At 37.6% G+C, this 21984-nt stretch overlaps 1 protein-coding gene across 9 annotated transcripts in view; it reads right to left on the reverse strand.

The window, feature by feature from the left end:
• Nucleotides 1-21984, reverse strand: part of LOC142181646 (anaphase-promoting complex subunit 1-like) — a 46586-nt gene that overhangs the window by 3871 nt on the left and 20731 nt on the right. For 3 of the 9 annotated variants that reach the window (XM_075254993.1, XM_075254992.1, XM_075254996.1), the window contains 24 exons: nucleotides 21260-21352; nucleotides 21089-21148; nucleotides 17890-17988; nucleotides 17604-17744; nucleotides 16552-16632; nucleotides 15612-15683; nucleotides 15007-15078; nucleotides 14400-14493; nucleotides 14247-14329; nucleotides 13758-13814; nucleotides 13559-13636; nucleotides 13346-13467; nucleotides 13102-13262; nucleotides 6554-6630; nucleotides 6372-6485; nucleotides 6195-6296; nucleotides 5685-5825; nucleotides 4695-4743; nucleotides 4366-4544; nucleotides 4197-4260; nucleotides 3971-4107; nucleotides 3742-3890; nucleotides 2509-2587; nucleotides 2133-2231 (listed from right to left, as the gene is read on the reverse strand). In XM_075254993.1, coding sequence (XP_075111094.1) covers nucleotides 2133-2231; nucleotides 2509-2587; nucleotides 3742-3890; nucleotides 3971-4107; nucleotides 4197-4260; nucleotides 4366-4544; nucleotides 4695-4743; nucleotides 5685-5825; nucleotides 6195-6296; nucleotides 6372-6485; nucleotides 6554-6630; nucleotides 13102-13262; nucleotides 13346-13467; nucleotides 13559-13636; nucleotides 13758-13814; nucleotides 14247-14329; nucleotides 14400-14493; nucleotides 15007-15078; nucleotides 15612-15683; nucleotides 16552-16632; nucleotides 17604-17744; nucleotides 17890-17988; nucleotides 21089-21148; nucleotides 21260-21352 — 2403 coding nt within the window. The remainder of the gene's footprint in view (nucleotides 1-2132; nucleotides 2232-2508; nucleotides 2588-3741; nucleotides 3891-3970; nucleotides 4108-4196; nucleotides 4261-4365; nucleotides 4545-4694; nucleotides 4744-5684; nucleotides 5826-6194; nucleotides 6297-6371; nucleotides 6486-6553; nucleotides 6631-13101; nucleotides 13263-13345; nucleotides 13468-13558; nucleotides 13637-13757; nucleotides 13815-14246; nucleotides 14330-14399; nucleotides 14494-15006; nucleotides 15079-15611; nucleotides 15684-16551; nucleotides 16633-17603; nucleotides 17745-17889; nucleotides 17989-21088; nucleotides 21149-21259; nucleotides 21353-21984) is intronic. The other 6 variants (XR_012710500.1, XM_075254997.1, XM_075254995.1 and 3 more) reach the window with 4 other exon arrangements.

A 21984-nucleotide genomic window follows, 5' to 3' on the forward strand; every position in this document is an offset into this window, starting at 1 on the left:
ACCTTGTAAATCCTTAAATTTTCTTAATAAATCACTGACTATTCAAAATTACTTTTTTCTTAATCATAAATCATTAAGTTGAGAGTATTTTATGTCATAATTAAAATAAAAATTATTGCACGTTATCCAATAAGACTGCTATGATAGTTAATTTTAAATAAATCTTTCATTTAAAAAGTATTTATTTATTAACTAATAGTCCATAATTTTTTTTAAGTATTATTTTTTCACGTTTACGAGATACAATACTTATTAATTTAATAGTTCAGTATTAGCTAGTAACTATTTGCAAATAATTACTTGTCATGGTATTGTATGATAACTAATAAATAATGCTAGAGAATCATATTTAAATTATGACTTATGTTTTTATAAAAATTCTCTTTCAAATAGAAAGCATATTAAATAAAAAGGAATAATTTAAGAAAAATATCAAATTATAAAATCGAAATTCTTTCAAGATTCATTACTCCTTAAGAGATACATGTAAGATTTCGTATCGAATACATTACTTTTGATGTTTGAGTTGTAACGATGTTGCAACTAATTTGCATATTATGATATATGTCATATTTTTTGTATTATTCATATTTGAATTATAATTTATAAATATTTTAAATAGATTAATTGTTATAATTTTGTGATTTTAATATAATTTTTATAATTATTTTTTATTTTATACTATCTTAAAATTCTTGAAATTAATAAAATTTAAAGATCCGTGGGACTTACGCCTCATGTCTCAGGGCTTACGCCTCGCCTCACGGCCCCGCCTTTTAAAACATTGATTTATATTAATAATAATCTGCGTAGAAGCATACAATTCAACACGTAGCTCTTGCACAGAAATCTCAATGCCATCTGCCATCATTAATTCATTATACTTTCATAGTTTCGTGTATGTACTTACAACAACAACATATCCAGTATTATCCTACACCGTAGGGTCTGGGGAGGGTAGTGTGTACGCAGACCTTACCCCTACCTTGTGAGGATAGAGAGGATGTTTCCAATAGACCCTCGGCTCAGGAAAGCATGAGCACCACATTAATGAAAAATATAGACAAGAAGGGACAGTACCAAAAAGCTATATAAAAGCAGAATAAAAACAAGATAGTAAGGTGATCAACAATGAAAGAAAACAACGGTTAGTCATAAAAACCTATTACCAACAGAAAGTGAGACTGCATGCCAATACTACTGTTATGAGCACTCTAGACTACCTACTCTACTACCCTAATCATCGACCTTCATACCTTCCTATCAAGGGTCATGTCCTCGGTCAGCTGAAGTTGCGTCATGTCTTGCCTAATCACCTCTCCCCACCTCTTCTTTGGCCTACCTCTACCTCTCCGTAGGCCCTCCAATGTCGACCTCTCACACCTCCTCACTGGGGCGTCTGTGCTCCTCCTCCTCACGTGACCAAACCACCTAAGCCGCGCTTCCCGCATCTTGTCCTCAATAGGGGCCATACCCACCTTGTCACGAATAATCTCATTTCTGATCCTATCTAACCTGGTGTGCCCGCACATCCATCTCAACATCCTCATCTCTGCTACCTTCATTTTCTGGACATGAGCGATCTTGACTGGCCAACACTCAGCCCCATAGTTTCAGTACTTAGCTAATGGAAAAAGAGTTGGCTCATGCATTAAGTTGATGATAGATAAATAAATCTTTCTAATACCAATCAGACTAACTTTTAAGTAAACCATAGCTAGCTCCCCTCAACTTCAGCAATATCACGTACACTAACCTCTAGTTTAAAAGTTACACCAACCTCCTATTTGATTTGTGTTATGGAGACTTCCCATCACTTGTTTCAAAGAGCATTTGGTATGGTTTTACACTCTACGGTAGCCAGGTATACAAAAAAAACATGCACCAAAGCACTAAACAGATAGTCCAAATATATTTTGAGTCTAAAACTAGATCACATTCAGGTAAGAAAAGGAAACCCTTCACTTCTTCCAAAGAGAATTTAGAATGATCTAAATGCAAAATAATACAAAGATAGCATGCCCAAGCACTAAGCACGTAGTTAAAATGGAAATTTGAGTCTGAAACAAGACACTTTTAAGAAAATTCATAGGTTGAACCAGCTATTCAGGTACAAAGCAAACAACAGATACCTTCAAACTTGAGATGAACAGTGTGTCTTGTAAATTGCTGGATCTACTAGTAATCTGATCGACCATGGAACCAATAGTTGTGTATAATGACAGATAAACCTGCAGTGTTTCCAAATGTTAAAAAACTACCTCCTAATAATAACACAAGCTTCTGAACAAGGAGAACAAGTAACAAAACCTTCATGAGAATCTACTTCTAATATTGAGTAGATAACATTTTTTCTGAAAAGGCTAGCAGAAGTTCAATTCAAATGTAAGTTTTTTCTGAGGTAACTACACAACTGCATGGCTCCTTACATAGCATGCACTTTCCACCATTTAAGAATTCGCTGTTTAAGTATCAAGGTGAACGAACATTTGCAAGATGAAGCATCACCTGTAATAGTGCTGCCCTGTCCTTGCTTACACACTCAAATAAAACTTGTAAGCAAAATTCCTGGAAGTCAATGTCAGATCTGCAAACATGCAATACAGACTTTACTATCAACTCGTGATTCCAATCAGAAGACAAGATTATCAGCAGGACTTCAGACAATCTTGCTACATTCACATCTTGAAGGCTAATCGTTCATTATCTGTGCAATCAAGTTTGATAGGACTTCACAAAATCTTGCTGCATTCACATAATCAAGGCTATTCATTCATGCAATCTTGTTATATTATTTAGTTGGTTCCTTGTAATGAATTACTTGGTAGATAACTTCCTTGTAAATAGTCCCTTCTTAATTGGAGCAGATATAGCTTTATTTAATCAGCTTGATGAGTCAGTTCATGCATGATTCCCGGGATTCTCGTATGCAAGTTGGTCTTCGCATTTTGGGGTATCTGAAGTCTGCTAAATGCAAAGGTCTCCTTTTCTCCAAACATGGCCACCTCCAGGTAGAAGCCCATACAGATGCGGATTGGGCTGGATTTCTAGATGACATAAGATCTACATCCGGTTAATGTACGCTCATAAGAGGGAACTTAGTTACTTGGAGAAGCAAGAAGCAAAGTATTGTTGCTTGATCAAGTGGAGGCGGCAGAATATAGATCTATGGCCCAAGGTGTTTGTGAACTTTTGTGACTACAAAAGCTACTAGAGGAATTGAGATTGTCTAAAAAAGGGAAACTTTCCTTGTATTGTGATAACAAGGCCGTTCAACATGACAAACGAAACATGCTGTAATTGATCGACAACACTTCATCAGAGAAATGATTATAAGTGGTATCTTGACTTTGAGCCCGTTTGGATGGGCTTATTTTAAGTGACTTTTAAGTATAAGCCATAAGTTAGGAATTCTAGCTTTTGGCTTCTTCTTTTTTGTCATTTTAGCTTAAAAACAAGCGGTTAAAAGCACTTTTTTACTTTATCCAAACACTACAAAATAGCTTAAAAGCTATTTTGGCTTAAAAGCACTTAAAATAAGCCAATCCAAACTGGCTCTTTGTTTCAGGTGTCATCATAGAAACAACTAGCTGATGTGTTTACAAAAGGACTCAATAAAAGATCCTTTCACACACTGGTTTGCAAGTTGGACATGTGTGACACTTTGCAACATTGAGTCAGGAAATCAGTAATAGCTAGTGTATTGACTTGAGAATGAGCAATTAATAGACGGGCACTTGCCTGCTATTCCAGTTAGGGTCACAGCAGAGTTGGGCAAACGAAATTAAGCTTGGGTTAGACGAGAAAGTACTGATCAACTGATCTACCATGTCGCCATCTCGACAATCTCTACTGGTGGCAGAAGCTCTTAAACGTGTCAAACCAAACACCTGTGTTAAAAGCAAACAAAATTTGATTTAACACGTAAACTAGACAAAGAAGAGTTAAATTGATATAAATGAGAACTAACCTTGTGCATTGCTCGTGACAGCAGTGACTGACACCCCGCAGGATCATCCACATAGGAACATGCTCCGACTTTTCTCTTGACATAGAGGACACCAGAACTAAGCGCGTCATTCTTGTCCCCTGAGCTCCATGATTTTTCTGAAAAAGAGTTGCAGATAATATTGAACAAAATAAGTAAATAACCTCAATGTCCAACTACAAGAAGCCAAAAGCAATATCAAATTTACCCTCAGGGATGTGGTTGATGACTTGAGGCCAGTATCGAGGACCGCAGACATGAACAGCCTTTAACTATAATGCAAAAAGGCAAAAACGTGGTTTGGACCTAAAGTTTCACGTATATGGTAATCTTAAAATTACAGCATAACTTTGCTTGTAGAGAAGATCAGAACTTACAACAGCACGTTCTGGAAGAATACATGGGGTGACCTCATAAAAACTTGTTTCTGCATAGTGTTCTGTCTCTCGAACAGTAACTTCTAAAGGACAATAGACAGGTAAACCAGTGTCCACATCAACTGTCTGAACCCAACGAGCTTCTGCCGCAAGAACATACAAATGCCGAAAAGCCTGTACTGATGCAAACTTGAATTTTAAAGTACAAAAAAACAAATCACAGGCAAAGGAACGGAAAGAAGCATAAACAATGACAGTATATGATGTTTACTTAGATTATTAACCAAAATAGAAGACATCAATTGAGATCGAAGAAGAAAGAGTAATACACTTGCAAAGAGATACTCCACACAGGGGGGAAAGGAAATAGTCAATAACCTGTCAATTTGAAAAAGGGAAACCAATATGTTGAATAATTTCAATTTCTGCATGACTAGTATCAATGAAATCCACAAATGAGAGTTTTGAGACAATTCAGCTTCAAATAAGAGACAATATATCATATCATGCAACACTAACTTTCAGCTCAATACCATGTGCAAGTATTGCCAATGTCTAGATGTTCCGTGGGACTTTTCATATCTGAACTCACCACCTGTAAACAGATCTTAACTCACATGTATTAGTGGATAGCTACATATACCTTCTCCTTTGTATCACATTACAGCTGACTATGTCAGAGACTCCTTCAACAGCAGGTGCATTCATATGCACTCTTCAGAACAAAGTTTACATATCCTAATAAGTCGTTTGTTCCACTAAAAGACGTCAAGGTCTTTTTATCAGGCAATGGTCAAACACAGGTAATACCAGTTTGATTTTTTACCTCATTAAAATAGCTCTTGCAGCGACCATGGTCGTCTCTCTCATTTCAACTGCCCATTCTCTATAAAAATTACAACTTTCTTAATAGGTAGTCCTACAATTGGTGGATCTACAGAAATCCAATGAGAAATGTTGTCTACTTCCAATGTTACGGGACCTCCAGTGTTCCCTGTATCTACTCGACTATCGGCAAACAAAAGGTCTCAGATGCACTCGATTACACAATGTTTAACTTAAAAATCTTTAAGTTCTTTTCACATGTCTTAATAGGAAATACCCCATTTACGCTTTTCTTTTATCTTTTTTTAAATAAAAAACAACTATTGTGAACACCACATTGAATGGAACTTGTCTCAATTTTTCTGGTTAGTGAAAGCAAAATTTGGATGGACAAAGCACAGGCAGTAGCAATAGATTCCATTTTGTAGTGTTGGTACACCAAGCCTGATTTATAAGTTCCTAAAATCTACTAAGTCACTTCTGCATTCATTTACCTGAAGGTGGCACCGATTGTCATTAGGTCCAGTCGGCAATCGCGGATATAGTGTTATTAGCAAAGCAGCAATAGAACTTTTGCTAGTCGAAAAAGTCTGCATTCCACCCCCAAGAAACAAGAAACCAGTAGCTAAGCTTACCTGAAACATTTTTCAGATCAATGCATGAAAAAGATGGTCATAAAAGAAACTGCTATTTGAATCTACAATAATTTCTGCATCTTAATGCAAATAATTTGAATGAGTGTAGACGGAAGAATTAATTTCACTAACGAGTAAGGTCATACTATCAGATGCTTTGAATCTAAAATGAACATGTCCAAGCAATTATTTATTGGTTGTTGAAAGAAAATAGTTTATGGCGATCCTTTTCTTTTCAAGGTGATGAGTAATCCACAGTATTTGTTGGTTGATCATAGACATTCCTCTGATCTCTCGTGGAAATTGGGTAGCAACCAGTGCCAGAAACAGGTGATTCAAGAACTCGTTGTAAAATGACAATACACTTACAGCCATCTGATTACCGAAGCTCAAGTGCCCATCAGCAGAATTTCGACCACGCAAATATTTCAACAATTTGAATGTTTGTAGGTGTCCAGACCCCGCCATAACCTGCACAAGTAGGAATTCTGAATGAAGCCTACCCCTACAATTAACCAATTTGCACTTGCGCAACTATATACCAACCACACAAAGAGAGAGAACAATTAGGTGAAGACATGTCTCCAATGAACCACGATCAATATATCTAGACAGTCCTTTTGGCAATCCACGTCCAGTTGTGACAGATACAGGTTTAATCTGCAATTAGAAGTAAACTTGTCACAGCATAATAAATATGAATCAGCACATTAAGGTGAAAGACAGACCTCGTTAAGGAAGTATAGAGCATATTTGTAGAGCAGCTCTTGTAAGTTGTCATCTCTAGTACCAGCATATCTTAACCCTGCCAGAATTATAGCTTGCAAATCAGGGATAACCGAAAGTACAACATCGGGCAGATGTAATGATGAATCAAATGCGATTCACCTCAGGCCTAGAAGTAGATTAGTGTAGTAAGCATAAAATACACTCTAAAAGACGAATAAGAATCTAAGACTTCGCTCAGAATCTGATCCATTTCACATGGTATGAATTTAGCATATTTTGATATCAAGACTGCCAACAGAAATTCACTATAAATGAAGAGCTGGTGTCAAACTTGAAACAATAATTGGTTAGTTCTCTGCCAGCATTCAGCATGTCCAAGAAAATCTAGCACCCAAGAAACCTCATACTTCGTAACCTATTCCCGTCTCCATCTGTTAAATGAGTTGTAGATTACTGATGAACCTTCTGAGCTTAGTGCCAAAGGCAACTAAACAGGAAGCCAGAGACAGAAGTAAACACTTTGAGTTGTTAAATAGTCTCCTTCGCAGCTCACCAAATGAACGAAGCCCACATTTTGCATTAGCTGTCCATCCCTCTCAATTGATGTGCTTTTGAAACACTATCGCATTGCAAAAGAGCTTCTGTCCATATCAACTAACTTCTGAAAGATCCACGCTACTACAAAAATATATACTCCCACTTTCCAGAATATTCATGTCTCCACCTGCTCTAATTCAGTGTCGAAGTAGATGTTTGGACAATATTTGGTCGAACAACATTAGTTATGCCTCAGTCCCAAAAACATTTGGCATCGGCTATATGAATCCTCACTTCTCCATTTAAGCTCAACTCACGTTATCATACCAAATAAAAATAAAAATGAGAATAAATTATATATATATATGTATGTGTGTATATATATATATATGTATGTGTGGGTTTTACTAACCTACTACATGGTTGTAGTAGGTTAGCATTGTATACATATTTGTTTTGCCTTAATCCCTAACAGCATATCAATAATGTGTTAATGTGAGGGCTTTTTTGCCTTTCTACGAAAAATCTATCCAAATCCACACCCCCCCCCCCCCCCTTCTTTTTATATTTTTGTTCTTCTCAAATTGAACTCTATTAATTCATTGTCAATTGTTGTTTTGCTCCATTGGATCCAACCATTAAATTTCAAATTTTCATACTCAAAGCATAAATAATTTGACATAACTTAAAAACAGACATTGTTTTTTGAGATGCAATCCTTCTTCTTGCCCCTTCTCAGTGACTGAAAAATCGGCAACATTGCCGCCGTTGATCAGAACTACAGCAAAAGTACTTTTTAGAATTGGGTTTATTGGGTAGTCCCCATAGGAAATGGGTTTAATCGTTGGATCTAATGTTTTACCCCTGCATTATCTTCTTCAAAATCGAACCTAGAAATTAATCAGCGGAAACACAAACTATGGGTGAAATCTTTAGCAATGACAACACTTTAATTTTTTGCTGAACTTAAAGAGATAACGAGAGAGAGAAAGGAGGGGAGGGATGGTTTCGCCATGGACAAAAGGACCAGGAAAAGAGAAGGAATTATTATTTGATTTTATGACGAAAAGTCAGAAAACCCCCACCTAACCTACTACAACAGTAAAACCCTATATATATATATATATATATATATATATATATATATATATTCTAATTAAGAAAGTAGTAATCATTAATAATAATAATAAACATATTATTAGAGGTTCTTTAACAAGACTAAATCCTATTCCCCAGGGGCGGATCTAGAGCAAAGGTTACGGGTTCCCGTGAACCCAGTAACTTTTGCATAGACCCTGTATTTGCACTAAAAAATTCATTAAAAGTATAAGAATATTTAGCGTGGAACCCAGTTCGTTGGTCCAGTTATCATGTAGATTAACTTGAGATTGTTATAAGAACCCATAAGCTTAAAATTCTGGATCCACCTTTGCTATTCCCCACTAGTAGATATTGCCAAATGAATCTTTTTTTTCATTGTGTTCGATCTTTAACTAAGTCTACATTGATCCATGTAGGTGTTTCGAGACAACTTCTTTCCATATGATTTTAGGTCTGCCTTGTCCCTTTTTAATACCTTCATACACCACAGCTATTTCTCATTTTCCCTTATTCCCGGTCCCATTGCTTTGAACTTCATACCAAAAACCAAGCTTTTTAATTCTTGCAAGCCCTTCTTTCTGGGATAGCAGCAACTGATGATTTTGCAATTTTCACTCTCTTCACATGCCTTCTTTTGTCAATTTTCATAAACATAGCCATTGCCTCCTTTTCACATCCTTGGAAATCCAGCTCAAATTGTTTGCTGAGTTTGATTACATTTTGGTGTACCCATAAGGATGCGTTCAGTTCACCCTCTATCTCCCCCTCTATCGACTGTATTTGCAACGGTGCGGCTTCCTATATAGGCCCAATATGTGTCCCTATTGTTTCAATCATTTGCATGTCTCTTGTGACCACTCAATTCTCCAATTGTACCCTTTCCCTTTCGATGTTAGTCATGGCATCTTCATAGTCATCAGCTTCCTCATGTATTATCATCTCTTTTCAATCCTAAAATTTTTGTTCTTATTCTTGTATGTGGTTTTCCATAACTCTGTAGCTTTTTCATCTTAGTTCTGGGACTTCAGCATATTGACCCCAAATTCATAAGCTGTTGGGTTAAATTTGTTCTCCATATTTAAGTAGACTTTGTTTTGTTTAAAGACTTGGGCCTCATTAAATAAGTTTGGGCCGAAGGACCTGCCCTTATTGTTAGTTTTGCTTGTAATACCTAGCCCAATCTCCATTCCTTCAATGAATTTAGCTCACGGTTGTTTGTCACGTGTACGCTCCCTTTCAACCTATGCAATTTTATCTTTCCGCTTGCATTTATTAGAGACCACGTGTGCCCCATTCTTTATAGTAAAGCTATCAGGACTACCCACCTCCTCGTAGCTCTCATTTACCCAGCGGTTCTCCATAAGTTTCTGTTCATCTTCTCCGATAAATACGATGATTGGCGATTCGCAACAAATAGGATGAAGGTTAAACATTTGTCTTCAATCACCACTTCTTTCGGAACTTTTCTCCCATCTCCTTTAATCTTTAATCTTGCCCGTTTTAGATGATTTCTCATAGAAGTTTCCTCCTCTGTTTCCGCCATCCTCCACAGTGATCTCCAATGACTTTGAAGATTTTCTCTATCCTTTCGCTGACTGTTAGAGCAGTATCCGGCCACCAGGGACCACCATTCCATATGGAATTTTATTCACTTCCACCACCACTCTCCTTATAGTACATGTTCCGCCATATATTTTGTTGGGAATTCAAAAAGAAAGAGGTTGTACCCCATTTCGTATATGTTCCTCCAAATGTGCTTTTTCAAGAGCTCACAGACTATCTTCGGATGTCATACAAAGTTGGTTTTTCCTTCACTTCTTTATTAATATGACCTAGCAGACATCTTCCGAGAAGCCCACTTTCAGCATTTGCCTCTCCTCCATCTATGATAATTTTGTTGTTGCTTGTGTTGATCATGACTTAATTTGAAACCCTAATTTTCCATTTCCTAGCTCTGACAAAGGCTGTGTATGGATTTTGGGATCTGATTTTCCTAGAATGTTTGTAATAAATGGCCCAGTATTTTCTTTAATGAATTTATCAATCTTAAATGCAACATCCCTCCATCCAGCATTGAATGTAATTTCTGGAATAATAATGACAGATCTATTAACTCCTTGTACTGTTACACTGCTTATGAATCTGCCAAAATTATTGTTTTTCCTTGCACAGAAAAAAAAAGTGACTGCTGCTCCTTTAGCTTCCATTTTCTCATCAGCCTCTCAGTGTCTCTTGAAGCTTCTTGTAATACAAAGCATATCCATTCCACAGTTTTCCTGTTGAACGTGGTTATGCGCGTCAAGTTCCGACTTCGCTCCACCTAATCAAACCATACTTCAGTTCTTGATTTAACTCTTGTGAAATTATATGACTTAGAATCCAACTGCAAAATAAATTTTGTTCTCCCCATTAAATTTGTAACAAGAAAGATACTGAAAAAGCACTAAGAAACTACCGAAAAAGAGTTCTTTTCCTTCCTCGATATATGTGTCTGGGTGCATTTTCTCTCTCTTAATTCCTTGTGTTAAAACTTGCTACTTTCTGCACAGCTTCTTCATACCACAAAAGCATTAAAATAGCCACATGAGCATCTACTTCATATTCAGATATCAGGTCCTCTTTACCATTATCCGTTGAATCATCATAGTATTCTTATAATTCGCCATCATCATCAACTTCGATTAGCTCTGTTCTCGTAATTTCCACATAATCAGCTTCAGTAATCATGTCGTCCTCTGATTGTTCGCTAATTGATTGACCTAAATTCTCTTCCTCCATTTTCTCTGCTTCTTTATCTCTATAATGCCCATTCTCCAAATTTTTGATTCTTTATTCTCAACATTTTTGAAGATGGAATTTCTCAACAGCCTCTTATCTCGATATTCATAACTATGATTATAATGAAGGGCAGAACTTGGGTCAACCTAATTATAAGGACTGGGCATATTATCTTTTTTTATTGTCCACACTGATGTCACTTGGCTTTTGAGCCTTTTTTATACGCATTAGCAGCCGTCCCAAATCTCTCCACTTCATTACCTATAACCCGAGGCCTTTTAAAGTTCACTTTAATATTCAACTTATAATTAATGCTATGCACACATTCCGCACGCGTCTCTAATTTCGAAGTCCACCTTCCTGGGCAGCGGCGGAGGTAGGATTATCACAAAGGCGGTTCAAAAAAGAAAAAGTTAAAAAGGTTGTAGCTAGTGGGAATAGAACCAATGACCTTACAAAAGTTTTGAACCCCCTTGACCACTAAGCTATTGCTTTTGGGTTGTGTCAAGGGGATTCAAAACATAATATATACAGGTAAAAAACAGATTTTGCCTTATATATACAATATAATTTTTCGGCGAAGGGGGTTCGGGTGAACACCCTTCCTCCCCCCTAAAACAGCCCATGTTCCTGGGAATCTGCTCCGTCGTCTCTCTTTATTCGATGAACTGTTGCGTCACTAATCCTGGCAAACCTCTTCAATTTTCATGTCACTTGTCTCCACCCAAACTGTGGATTTCACCCACACCAGAACCGTGAAAGTAAGATCTTCCACTTTGAATTTCCAATTTGCCGAAAATTTATTTCTAGAGAATCGAACACAAATTCTTACCCATTTTATATGTGTTCTGAATTTATATCATCTATCATCTTCCAGATACCCTCCAAGTCGATCTCCAATTTTCTTGAATAAACTCTCCGACCACAAGCAAATAGGGAATCCCACCAATCTGACCCACACAAGATTAGGTCGGATTTTTTCTAGATGACAACTCCAACCTCAATTCTAAATTCTTAAAGAACCAATTTCCCATCTATCACCTTTTCGTCTCAGAATCTTGAAGGAAACTCAAATAAGAAAAGACCTCCATTTAGCTCCTTCAAAGACTCCAGCGCGAATTTGCCACTTTCTACGAACCCATCCTTAGACTTCATATCTACCGGAAGTCAGAACTGTATTGTCACGGTAAATAGCCAATTAAACAACTATGCAGATATTCCACCCTTGACTTGATCGACCTTTTGCCTATTATGAATTGATTTCCTTCAGCACCTTCTTTTTCTATTGCTATCACATCATCTTTGGGTCATCCCTTAATATGTGCAACTCGAGCAAACTTTCTTTTGCTTTGTATCTTATTGTTACTCTGATCATTGTTGATTCCCCCTTTTTCGATGAATCTAAGGATCTTTTCTGCATAATCATCCCAACCAAGATTTTCTCCTATTTCTGGGATGATATTAATAGATTTTTTCCTCCCCTTATAAGAAACGACTCTGACGTATCTTCCATATACGTTAAAGTTCAGGTATATAAATATGAATATAATTGACTACTAAACTCCCATTCTGCAGGTTTTACCATTCTCCGTCGATGCCAATTTGAGATATTTGCAAAGCTCCAGAACTAAATACATCCAGTATTTCGAAGGACTTGTTACCAGCTAGAAAGAAAGAATTCCTCCCCATGTCATTTTGTTAGTTTCTAGGACAATCACCTTTCTCGCTGCCATATACTAGGCTTAAGTTACTCAGTGACCGTCTTCAAAGCTAACAACACACAAAGTAATGGAAGAAATAGAACGTTGTTATGAAGGATGAACAATGGTAACAGGGATAAGAAAGAATAGGGCCCACCTAAACAGACAGATTTGAATCTGAAAATAAACAGTAGAGAGAAATAAGAGAAGAGAAGAATTGAAGAGAATTATAACAATTAATCGGAAGAAAAGGATGGAATTCTTGCCGGACAATCTAGTCGGAAGAAGAGGGATGAAAGAGAATATTTATTAGCGCACTTCCCAAGAGAGAAAATAAGATCCATTCTAATTGGAAGAAAGTATTACATAGCATCATAACTAGAAAAAGTTCAACAGACAGGAGAAAGACATCTTTTAGAACTTAGGCTCACCAAGAGAAATGCAGGCTCCAACCATTATGTGAACATACGCCTGAACAAATGCATCAGCATGTATTTCATCTGTGTCACTCATGCTATCACCAAGGTCTTTAACACCATTTTGAATAACTTCTGGAATTTGAGAATGAATCCATCCTTCAGATGCATGAACTCTAGAAAAAATTAAACTATAGTTAAACCTGAGAAGCAACTTAAAAATGTTTTGCTGATTGAAAAGTGTTGGGAGCATGTTTACCTGCTCCACATTATCAAATTCCGGGCAATGACACGAAGCATTATGAAATCAGGTCGAACATAGTGTAAATCAAAATGTGTCTGCGGGACAGACAACCTAGAATAGACCAACTCTGACTCCGTCTGCAGTTGATTGAGAGCAAAACTAATCACTAGAAGAAAGTTGTCTAGGAGGTTATCTCAAACTAGAAAATAATATAATGTATAAATTTACCTTCAAAAACATAAGAGCAAGGGCAATGGTGGCTCCAGGTGCAGTAACATCAACATTGACTGCAGCGCTGTCCATTATCTGCAAGAAAAAGGATACAGTTTCAGAAGATAGATTTAGAGATCCATATATCGGTACCTATCTTTAAGTCAGATAAGACTAGCAGCACTATAATATACGCGGAGAGACAGGATGACCTAACCTGTCCAGCACTCCGATTATGTTCATCAATAGATGGTGCGAAAAGATGGAACCTCTCCTGAAGAAGATCAGTTTGAAGAATTATATTCAAAAAAATGAGAACATTGAGTCCCACATCGACAATGAAGGGGATGGGTGGTCTCCTTATATGGACTTGGTCAATCCTCACTTCTTGAGCTAGCTTTTGGGGTTGAGTTAGGGCCAAGATCCATTTAACATGGTATCAGAGCAGGACCCATCCCGATTTCCCGATGTTGGGCCCCCATAATTGTCCACGCTCCAGATGTCCAGTCCTGGGCGTGAGAGGGGGTGTTGAGTCCCACATCGACAATGAAGGGGATGGGTGGTCTCCTTATATGGACTTAGTCAATCTTCACCTCTTGAGCTAGCTTTTGGGGTTGAGTTAGGGCCAAGATCCATTTAACAGTCACAAATCAAAATTTTCGAATCATATTGCATAAAACAGGAGACAAATTCTGCAAGCATATACATTTTGAGGCTCCTTGCAGCCAATGTACTGGAACAACCGATCAACCAAAGCATCCACGAAACCAAGAGCATCTTCTCCACGACCTTCAGTTAAACCAAAAACACTTAGAGACAGACAATAGCCATAATGATGCATGTGATCTTTCAATCATACCCAACGCGACCAATCCCAGTGAAAACCCTGCAGCAACTGCATAACCCTCCCTTTCAAGTACATTATCTCCTCCACTTCTACGACCTATTTCACCCTGCAAACCAGCTACCAGTGGTTAAATTCATGAAAACATGCATAAAACTTGGATTAACGCTATATTACCATTTTGGTCCAATAAGAAGCCATCTCTTCTTGCACACAAGCAAGATCATTATGAACTATCTATAATCACCTACTCCTTTTCACTTTAATGCCAGAACTTATAAGTAGAAACAAATAATTCTGCAATTCCCTACAATAACTTCCAGAGGAACAAATTATTTAAAATGAATGCCACACAAGATCAATTGTCCTAGTACTCCAGTTAGCTTTCAGTAGCCCTCTGCTCCTAACTAAAATTGAGGAACAACAAAAGCAAAAACTCAGTCATGCACCAGAAATAAGAAATCAAGTTTCAAGTTTCCATATATTCGAATAAGGTGAACACTAATCTTGAGTCGAGACCAACTACCGAATAATACACAGTGACTGTTCAACACTTGACCAACAGATGATCCAAGAAAACTCCAGGAGTGTATAGACCTCCAAGATTTAGAGAAGAAAGTACCAGAAGAATTTGCATTGTTTGGGGATGTGCCGATCCCTCATATAAAAGCCCAACAGAAAGGAGAGCTGCTGCCTGAAAAGCAATACACCTTACGAACAATCATTTTTCAAGTCAAAGATACTTCATTAAAGAGGTTGATTGTTTACCACAAAATAAAAATTCAAAAAAAACATCACTTTAACACAAGTGCATGGAGGAGGAAACACAAACCATTTTTTATTAGGTAGGAGGAAACACATACCTTTAACTCTTCTAAAAGTTAATAGGTGGAAAAAAGAACAGAAACATATTGGAGTAAGGATATCATGGAAGCATGAAACATATATTCAGTTCTGATTTGCTAGCAAGTATATTAACATAGAATGAAAATCTACTAGGGGACAAAGAGGAAATTATTTTAGACGAAAATGATAAAATGAGGTAAGGATCAGTACAGCACTTCGGCTGAACACTGAAGCTTAATAGAACAGAAGCAAGAGTATGATGACCTAAACGAACTGCAAATAAAAGATAAATCCATAGAGAAGACCAATCTCCACTGAGAATTCAACATTTTCACAGATTTACAATGCATGCAAAATTAGGAGGTAATCCTGCAACATTACCTGCAAAAGGGTTGGCAACTCCAATTCCGGAAAGGAAGATGGATGATGTGATGGTATATGAACATAGAGAGACTGCATGGAGATCAAATAGATTCCTGATTCGTTAGAAGGAAAACGAGAAAAGCACATCCAATGACAAATTCGATAAACTGCAACTAGAAAGTAGATACAAAATTAATAAAGCAGATAAGGCACCCAATAATAAGGGACGTTTGAATGCCAGTACTGATTGTTAAGTAGGAAATATCATTCAGTAACTGACAAGGGCAGATCTGGAGTGCTCTAACTGAAAAATGCGTTGAAATAAAAGAATCAAAGTTACACTAAGCTAGTTTAGCAACAAGAATACGGCAACTTCCTATCTGCAGATAAACTAAGAGGCACTCTACTCGTCGAATTATTATGAGTTATCCTCCTAAGCTTCGAAAAGTAAAACAATCTGGCAGCAGACAGCTATATGTTGTTGAGAACAACAAATGAAGTGTAAGGAAGCTTGATGAGAATATCCTGGCAATAATAAGGCCATGGCCTAAGCTAGCTGAAAGTTGATAAAGGTTTTAAGATCTGCTGACACAATCAAAACTTCATGCAGTATGTCTGTTAACTTCATTAGCATAGGTTACTTCCACGAGACTTTATCAGCTACAACCTTCTATTTATCCTCTTCCTCCACCCACCAAAAGGAAAGATAAAAAAACAGCAATCAGATATGTACATACCTGTGTTGACGACTCCTAAATAACACTACTAGTGTAGTTTACAAGTACTCTACTTAACTAAAATATGCGTAGGCCGTGAAGCGACGGCTCGTAATTAGATGATCAGAGATCACAAGGAAAATAAGAACTCTTTGTTCCAACATTTCATATTCACAGTAGGTGGAGCAAAGATATGACAAGAATGGAATAGGAAATGGGAAAAATGAAGAATCATTCCTTACCTTTGAGATTGCTGGCTGCATAGTTCCCCTGTATGATGCTGCAAGGCCAAGCATCAATCCAACAGTTGTACTTTCGTGTTCCTACAAGGGACAACATCACCGGGAGCAGAAAATAAGCATGTGTCTAATAGATTCATACAGTGTTATCAAGGGCGAAAAGCGCAAAAAAGCTCTAAGGTCCATTGGGGCTTTAAGCGCAAAGCGCAAATAAAGCACGTGTTTTAATAAAGAAAGGCTCAAATGTGGGAAAAAATATAAATATGTATGTGTAGTCCAAACCTATTAATTATAAGCATGAAATATATATATATATAAACAAAGAAATAGAAAACAATTACGATAAACTGAAATATCAATTGTTCAGTATTGCCTCTTTAGGATTATGCTCGTTGGCAAAGAAAAGTATGTCGTAGAGCCTTGATGACGACACAGAAGCGCTCACTAAGCGAGGTAAAGCGCTCAACATGTTTAGCATCTCGCTTCAGGGCTTAAGCACACTTTAAGCGTGCCTTTGACAACACTTGATTCATAATGCATTCAACTCCACCTCCATATGCGAACCTAATCTTTCCAACTTATAATTGTAATATACTCGAAAAGATCTTGAAACCTGACTATTGTTACTTCAAACAAACATGAAAACGGATTGATGCCACTTAAAAGTCTTCATTCTACCAAGATGACAACTTCAACTACACAGGCTGTAGTTACCCTCCCAACCTTCATGTGTAATACAAAAAAATTCTACTTTGCATAATCACATAGCATTCTAGCTTTTAACTCCCTTTTTTCCTTTTCAGAAAGAAACATAGCACTCTAGCTCCAATGTAAGTCGACAGTACCAAATAGTTACTTTAGTAGCTTTCACAAAATTCATCATTTCCTTTTTCCCCCAATAGGAGCAGGATCATATGTTACATGATATATGCAGTACAAATAAAAGTATGATGTGTAAAATACGTTGAATCTGAAATATGAAAAGAATATTGTAATTTAGGTAAGGAGGAAAGCACTTGCTTAAAATAAGATCGGCCCTAAAAGAAATAAACAACCTGAGAGTAATATTGGTATATATCAGTTATAGTTAAGACGCGAAGATGTCCATGTAATCCCAAAGCAAGTAATAATCCAGCATGAACAACATTGGGCTCTTCAGGTTTGTTATACAATATCCATGTTCTTGACATTTTTCCCTGCATAAGCACATGACAATGCATCAGAACATTAGGAAACGATATCAACTGAGCAATTAGAAAACTATCTACGTAAGACACTGGAACAACAGTGGGAGGAAACCACATGCAGAATGGATAAAGTATTTCAGGAGCATAACTGAACCTGAGGTGGAGCAAGTCTTAGTCCCGCAGCAACTGCATTGTGAAACTCCGGCCAAGATTTGAATTCTTGAACATTCCGAACATTTGGATCCAAATTAACCTAAACAAGCACAAGAGGCAAGATTAACACAAAAACCTTCACAAATGCATAACTCCGGCAAGGTAGACATGGACCTAAGGGGTATATAGGTGGTAGGGGTGTCAATGGATATTTGAAAACCAACTAAACCGACCGAACCGCACTGCAACGAACCGATTTTTAGGTTTCTTTTAGAGAAACCATACGTTTTTATATAAATCTATAACCGTACAGATAATTAGGGTAGGTTTTTTATTTTATAAAAATAAACCGAAAAACTACCGAACCGTACCGAATAAATTTTACCAGTGGAATATTTATATAGTAAGTTTGAAACGAATAAAGCATTAAATTTTCTATTGGGCCTTGGAATTATGAAAAATGTTACAAGCCAACAAGTAATTAAACAAAATACTAATTCCTAAAACTTATTATGCTACTTATACTTAAACTAAGTTATTCCAAGTATCTTTATTAGCAAGACACAAAGTATTCTAGCGATTATGAGTAGCAAACTACAATGTATTGAATTTGTTTCCTTTCATATAATTTAGATTTATCTTTTTGAATATTTAATATAGACTTTATTCTTGAGTCTCAGTTTGGTTAATATCTTTCCACTCATGTGATTTATATTTTCTTTGCTTTTACTTGGTTTCTTTTACGTTGCTGTTGAATAACTGATGGGTCTATACTCTAGTCATCTTTCATGTTTTTTTAATTCATCACCATTTAAACAGACTGGTTTCTTTGGCAGCTCCAGGGGTCTCAAGCAAGGTGACCCCATATCCCCATGCTATCCATTCTAGTGATGGATGCTCTGAGTAAAATGATGGATCGTGCGACGAGTGGAGGCTTCTTCAGAGGATTCTCAGCTCCGATCGAGGTGCTCAGTGCCCGAAGAGTCTCTTATTTGCTTTTTGTGGATGACACCCTGTTTTTTTGTGATGCCGATATGGATCAGTTGACCTACCTGAAGCAGGTCCCGCAGTAGGACTCAAAATTAACCTCGGCAAGTGTGTGATTTTCCCGGTGGATGAGGTTGCTGGCATTGATGCTTTGTCTCATGTTCTCAGATGTAAGGTGGGCTCTCTTCCCACTACTTACCTGGGTCTCCCATTGGGTGCTTCGCATAAGGATACTACGGTTTGGAATCCAGTGATCGAAAGGGCTGAAAAAAGATTAGCAGGCTGGCAGAAACGGTACTTGTCAAAAGACGGTAAGGAAGTGCTTATTAAAAGCACTTTATCGAGTATGCCCACCTATTACTTGTCCCTGTTGCAAGCTCCTGTGAGCATCACAGATAAACTGGAGCGGCTTCAAAGGAATTTTCTTTGGGATGCAACGAATGGAACTAGAAAGTTTCATCTAGTGAATTGGCAGACAGTCACTTCCGCAAAGAAGTGGGGTGGACTTGGAGTAAAAGATATTAGAGTATTCGACAGAGCTTGGTTGGGGAAGTAGCTGTGGAGATTCGGGGTAGAAGAGCATGCTTTATGGAGAGAGGTCATAGTAGAAAAGTACGATTCCACAGGGGGGGTTGGAGGACCAAGGCAATCACAGCACCTTTCGGGTGTGGCATGTGGAGGAGCATCATGAAGAATTGGGAAGCCTTCAATAGCAACATCACTTACTGGGTGGGAGATGGGAGGAGAATCAGCTTTTGGAATCACAGGTGATGTGGAGAGGATACTTTGAGGGTCTCTTTCCCCCACGTCTTCAGAGTTTCAAACCAGAAGGAATTGATGGTCCAACAGATTCGCAAGGAGCATGAAGGGGGGGTAGTACGGGACCTCTCATTTAGAAGGAAAATGCAAGATTGGGAGATTGCAAAGCTCCAAGATTTGTTGGCACTGCTATATGGGCAAGACAGGCCCCAGCCATCTTGTAATTCTTGGAGATGGTGGTTGCGTGGTGATGGTTTGTTCACTGTAAAGTCCTTTTACCAGAGTATGTTGATGAGAGAGGAGGCCATTTTCCCATACTTCTCGATCTGGATTCCTAAGGCGCCCACGAAGGTGTGCTTCATGGCTAGCAGCGAGGGGAGTGATCTTGACTGCTGAAAATCTGCGAAAGAGAGGAATTACACTTGTTAGCTGGTGCTACATGTGTAAAAGCTCATAGGAAGAAGTTGATCATCTTTTGTTGCATTGCCCTGTGTCCTCGGGTTTGTGGAGGGCAATCCTGAATCTTTTTGGTGTCCAATGGGTGATGTCAAGCACTGTAAAGGAAATGTTATATAGCTAGGCCGGTTTCCGTAGAAAAAGAAAGCAAAAGGCGTGGAAGTTCGCCCCATTAGCTCTCATGTGGATAGTTTGAGGGGAGAGAAATAGGAGAGCTTTTGAGGGGATTGAGTCTTCTTTTTCACATCTTAAGAATAGTCTTTTATCTTTGATCGCTTTTTGGTGCACTCATATAGCCCCTAGTTGTATAGAAGATTGGGCGTTTTTTTGTAGAGAATCATGTTTTGATGTAAATTCCCTACTTTTTGGTATATTTCTTGTATACGGGAGTTTTTTCTCCCTTTTGATTAATACAATTTACCTTATCAAAAAAAATTAGTAAAAATGTGTAGAAAGTTTTGCTAAGTCCTATAAAAGAACGTATGCTATTGAATTCTACATCTACTGGTGAATTTTACATGACATTTACGAAAAATACCGAAAATTTACTGAACCGTACTGGTACCGAAGTGAAACCGACATGATTGGGACGGTTTCAAAAAGTCTAATTTTGGTTATACATAATAGAATAACCGAAAAATTGATATGGTACAAATTTTATGAAATAACCAGCCGAACCGAACCATTGACACCCCTATTAGGTGGTTAGGATACTGGTCACAAATGCCTAAAGAAAATCAACCAATATAATAATGCTGAAATGTGGGCAATGCCAAAGGAAAATGTACCACATTAGTTGGCATAAATCTACTAAACATCATGCAAAAGAACACACTTCAAGGATAAAATTAATTCATCGATGTTATGTGTCCATCTACGTTCAGTAAGTAAAAGGAATCAACCTGACTCCACTCAATTATCTCAAGACTGAACAGCTACTTTAAAGAAATACATACATAGAAAGAAATAGATGTTCACTGGAATTTGACCAGACATACCGTTGCATTTTGCTGTGCTGGCAACCGACCTGCCAAGACAAGCTTGGGAACCGTGAGCGCCTGCAGATGTTAAAACAACTTCCTTAAAACACCACAAGGTCCAGCTGCTATATTGTCGATCAAAGACTATGCTAAACTATTCCAATTGTAGAAGAAAGTAAAGAATGGTACCTCCGTCAAGAGAGTGCAGGTTGTAGCAAGTGTAAATGCACCACGGCCAAAGGGAAGGGCAGTAGTCCTTTGAGCAAGCTGCCATAACTGAGCCTAAAGAAAAGAAATAAGAGAATCTATGTGACAGACAGACACTCGCAGGTGTATGTGAGATGTAAAGGATAAAGTGATGCACATGGTCATATGTCACAATAACAATGTACAGCCCGACTCGACATACCATGTTGGACATGAGTCAACACCATTATCCCAAAAAGAGAATGCACTAGATAGGTCTGAGTGCTACAATATAAGAAATAAGCCAGATCACTCGATCAGCCTTTTATAGATTTTAAAAGTTAATGAAATATGTGGACAGAGACTGGAACTATCTCTGGCATGAGGGAAATAGGAAAAGAAAGGAAAAGGAACAGTATTCCGTTTTCTTCCCTTTTATTCAAGTATTGAGCACAGGGAAAAAAAGTTATAATCTGAGCCAATACATCTACTTGCCAGTCAGTTAGCTAGCTTGCCAACACCTACCAACTCTATGTACCCTAATAGGTAAATTCTGTTTACAAAGAAAACAAACAACATACCAATTGCAATCCCACATAGTGGGGTCTAGAGAGAATAGTGTGTACATAGACCTTATCCCTATCTTGTGAAGGTAGAGAGGATGTTTCCAATAGACCCTCGGCTCAAGATGTTTACAAAGAAAACATATGTAGGTTATTAGATCGGTA

The sequence above is a fragment of the Nicotiana tabacum genome, chromosome 6 (genome assembly GCF_000715075.1).
Source record: "Nicotiana tabacum cultivar K326 chromosome 6, ASM71507v2, whole genome shotgun sequence".
Classification (NCBI taxonomy): Eukaryota; Viridiplantae; Streptophyta; class Magnoliopsida; order Solanales; family Solanaceae; genus Nicotiana; species Nicotiana tabacum.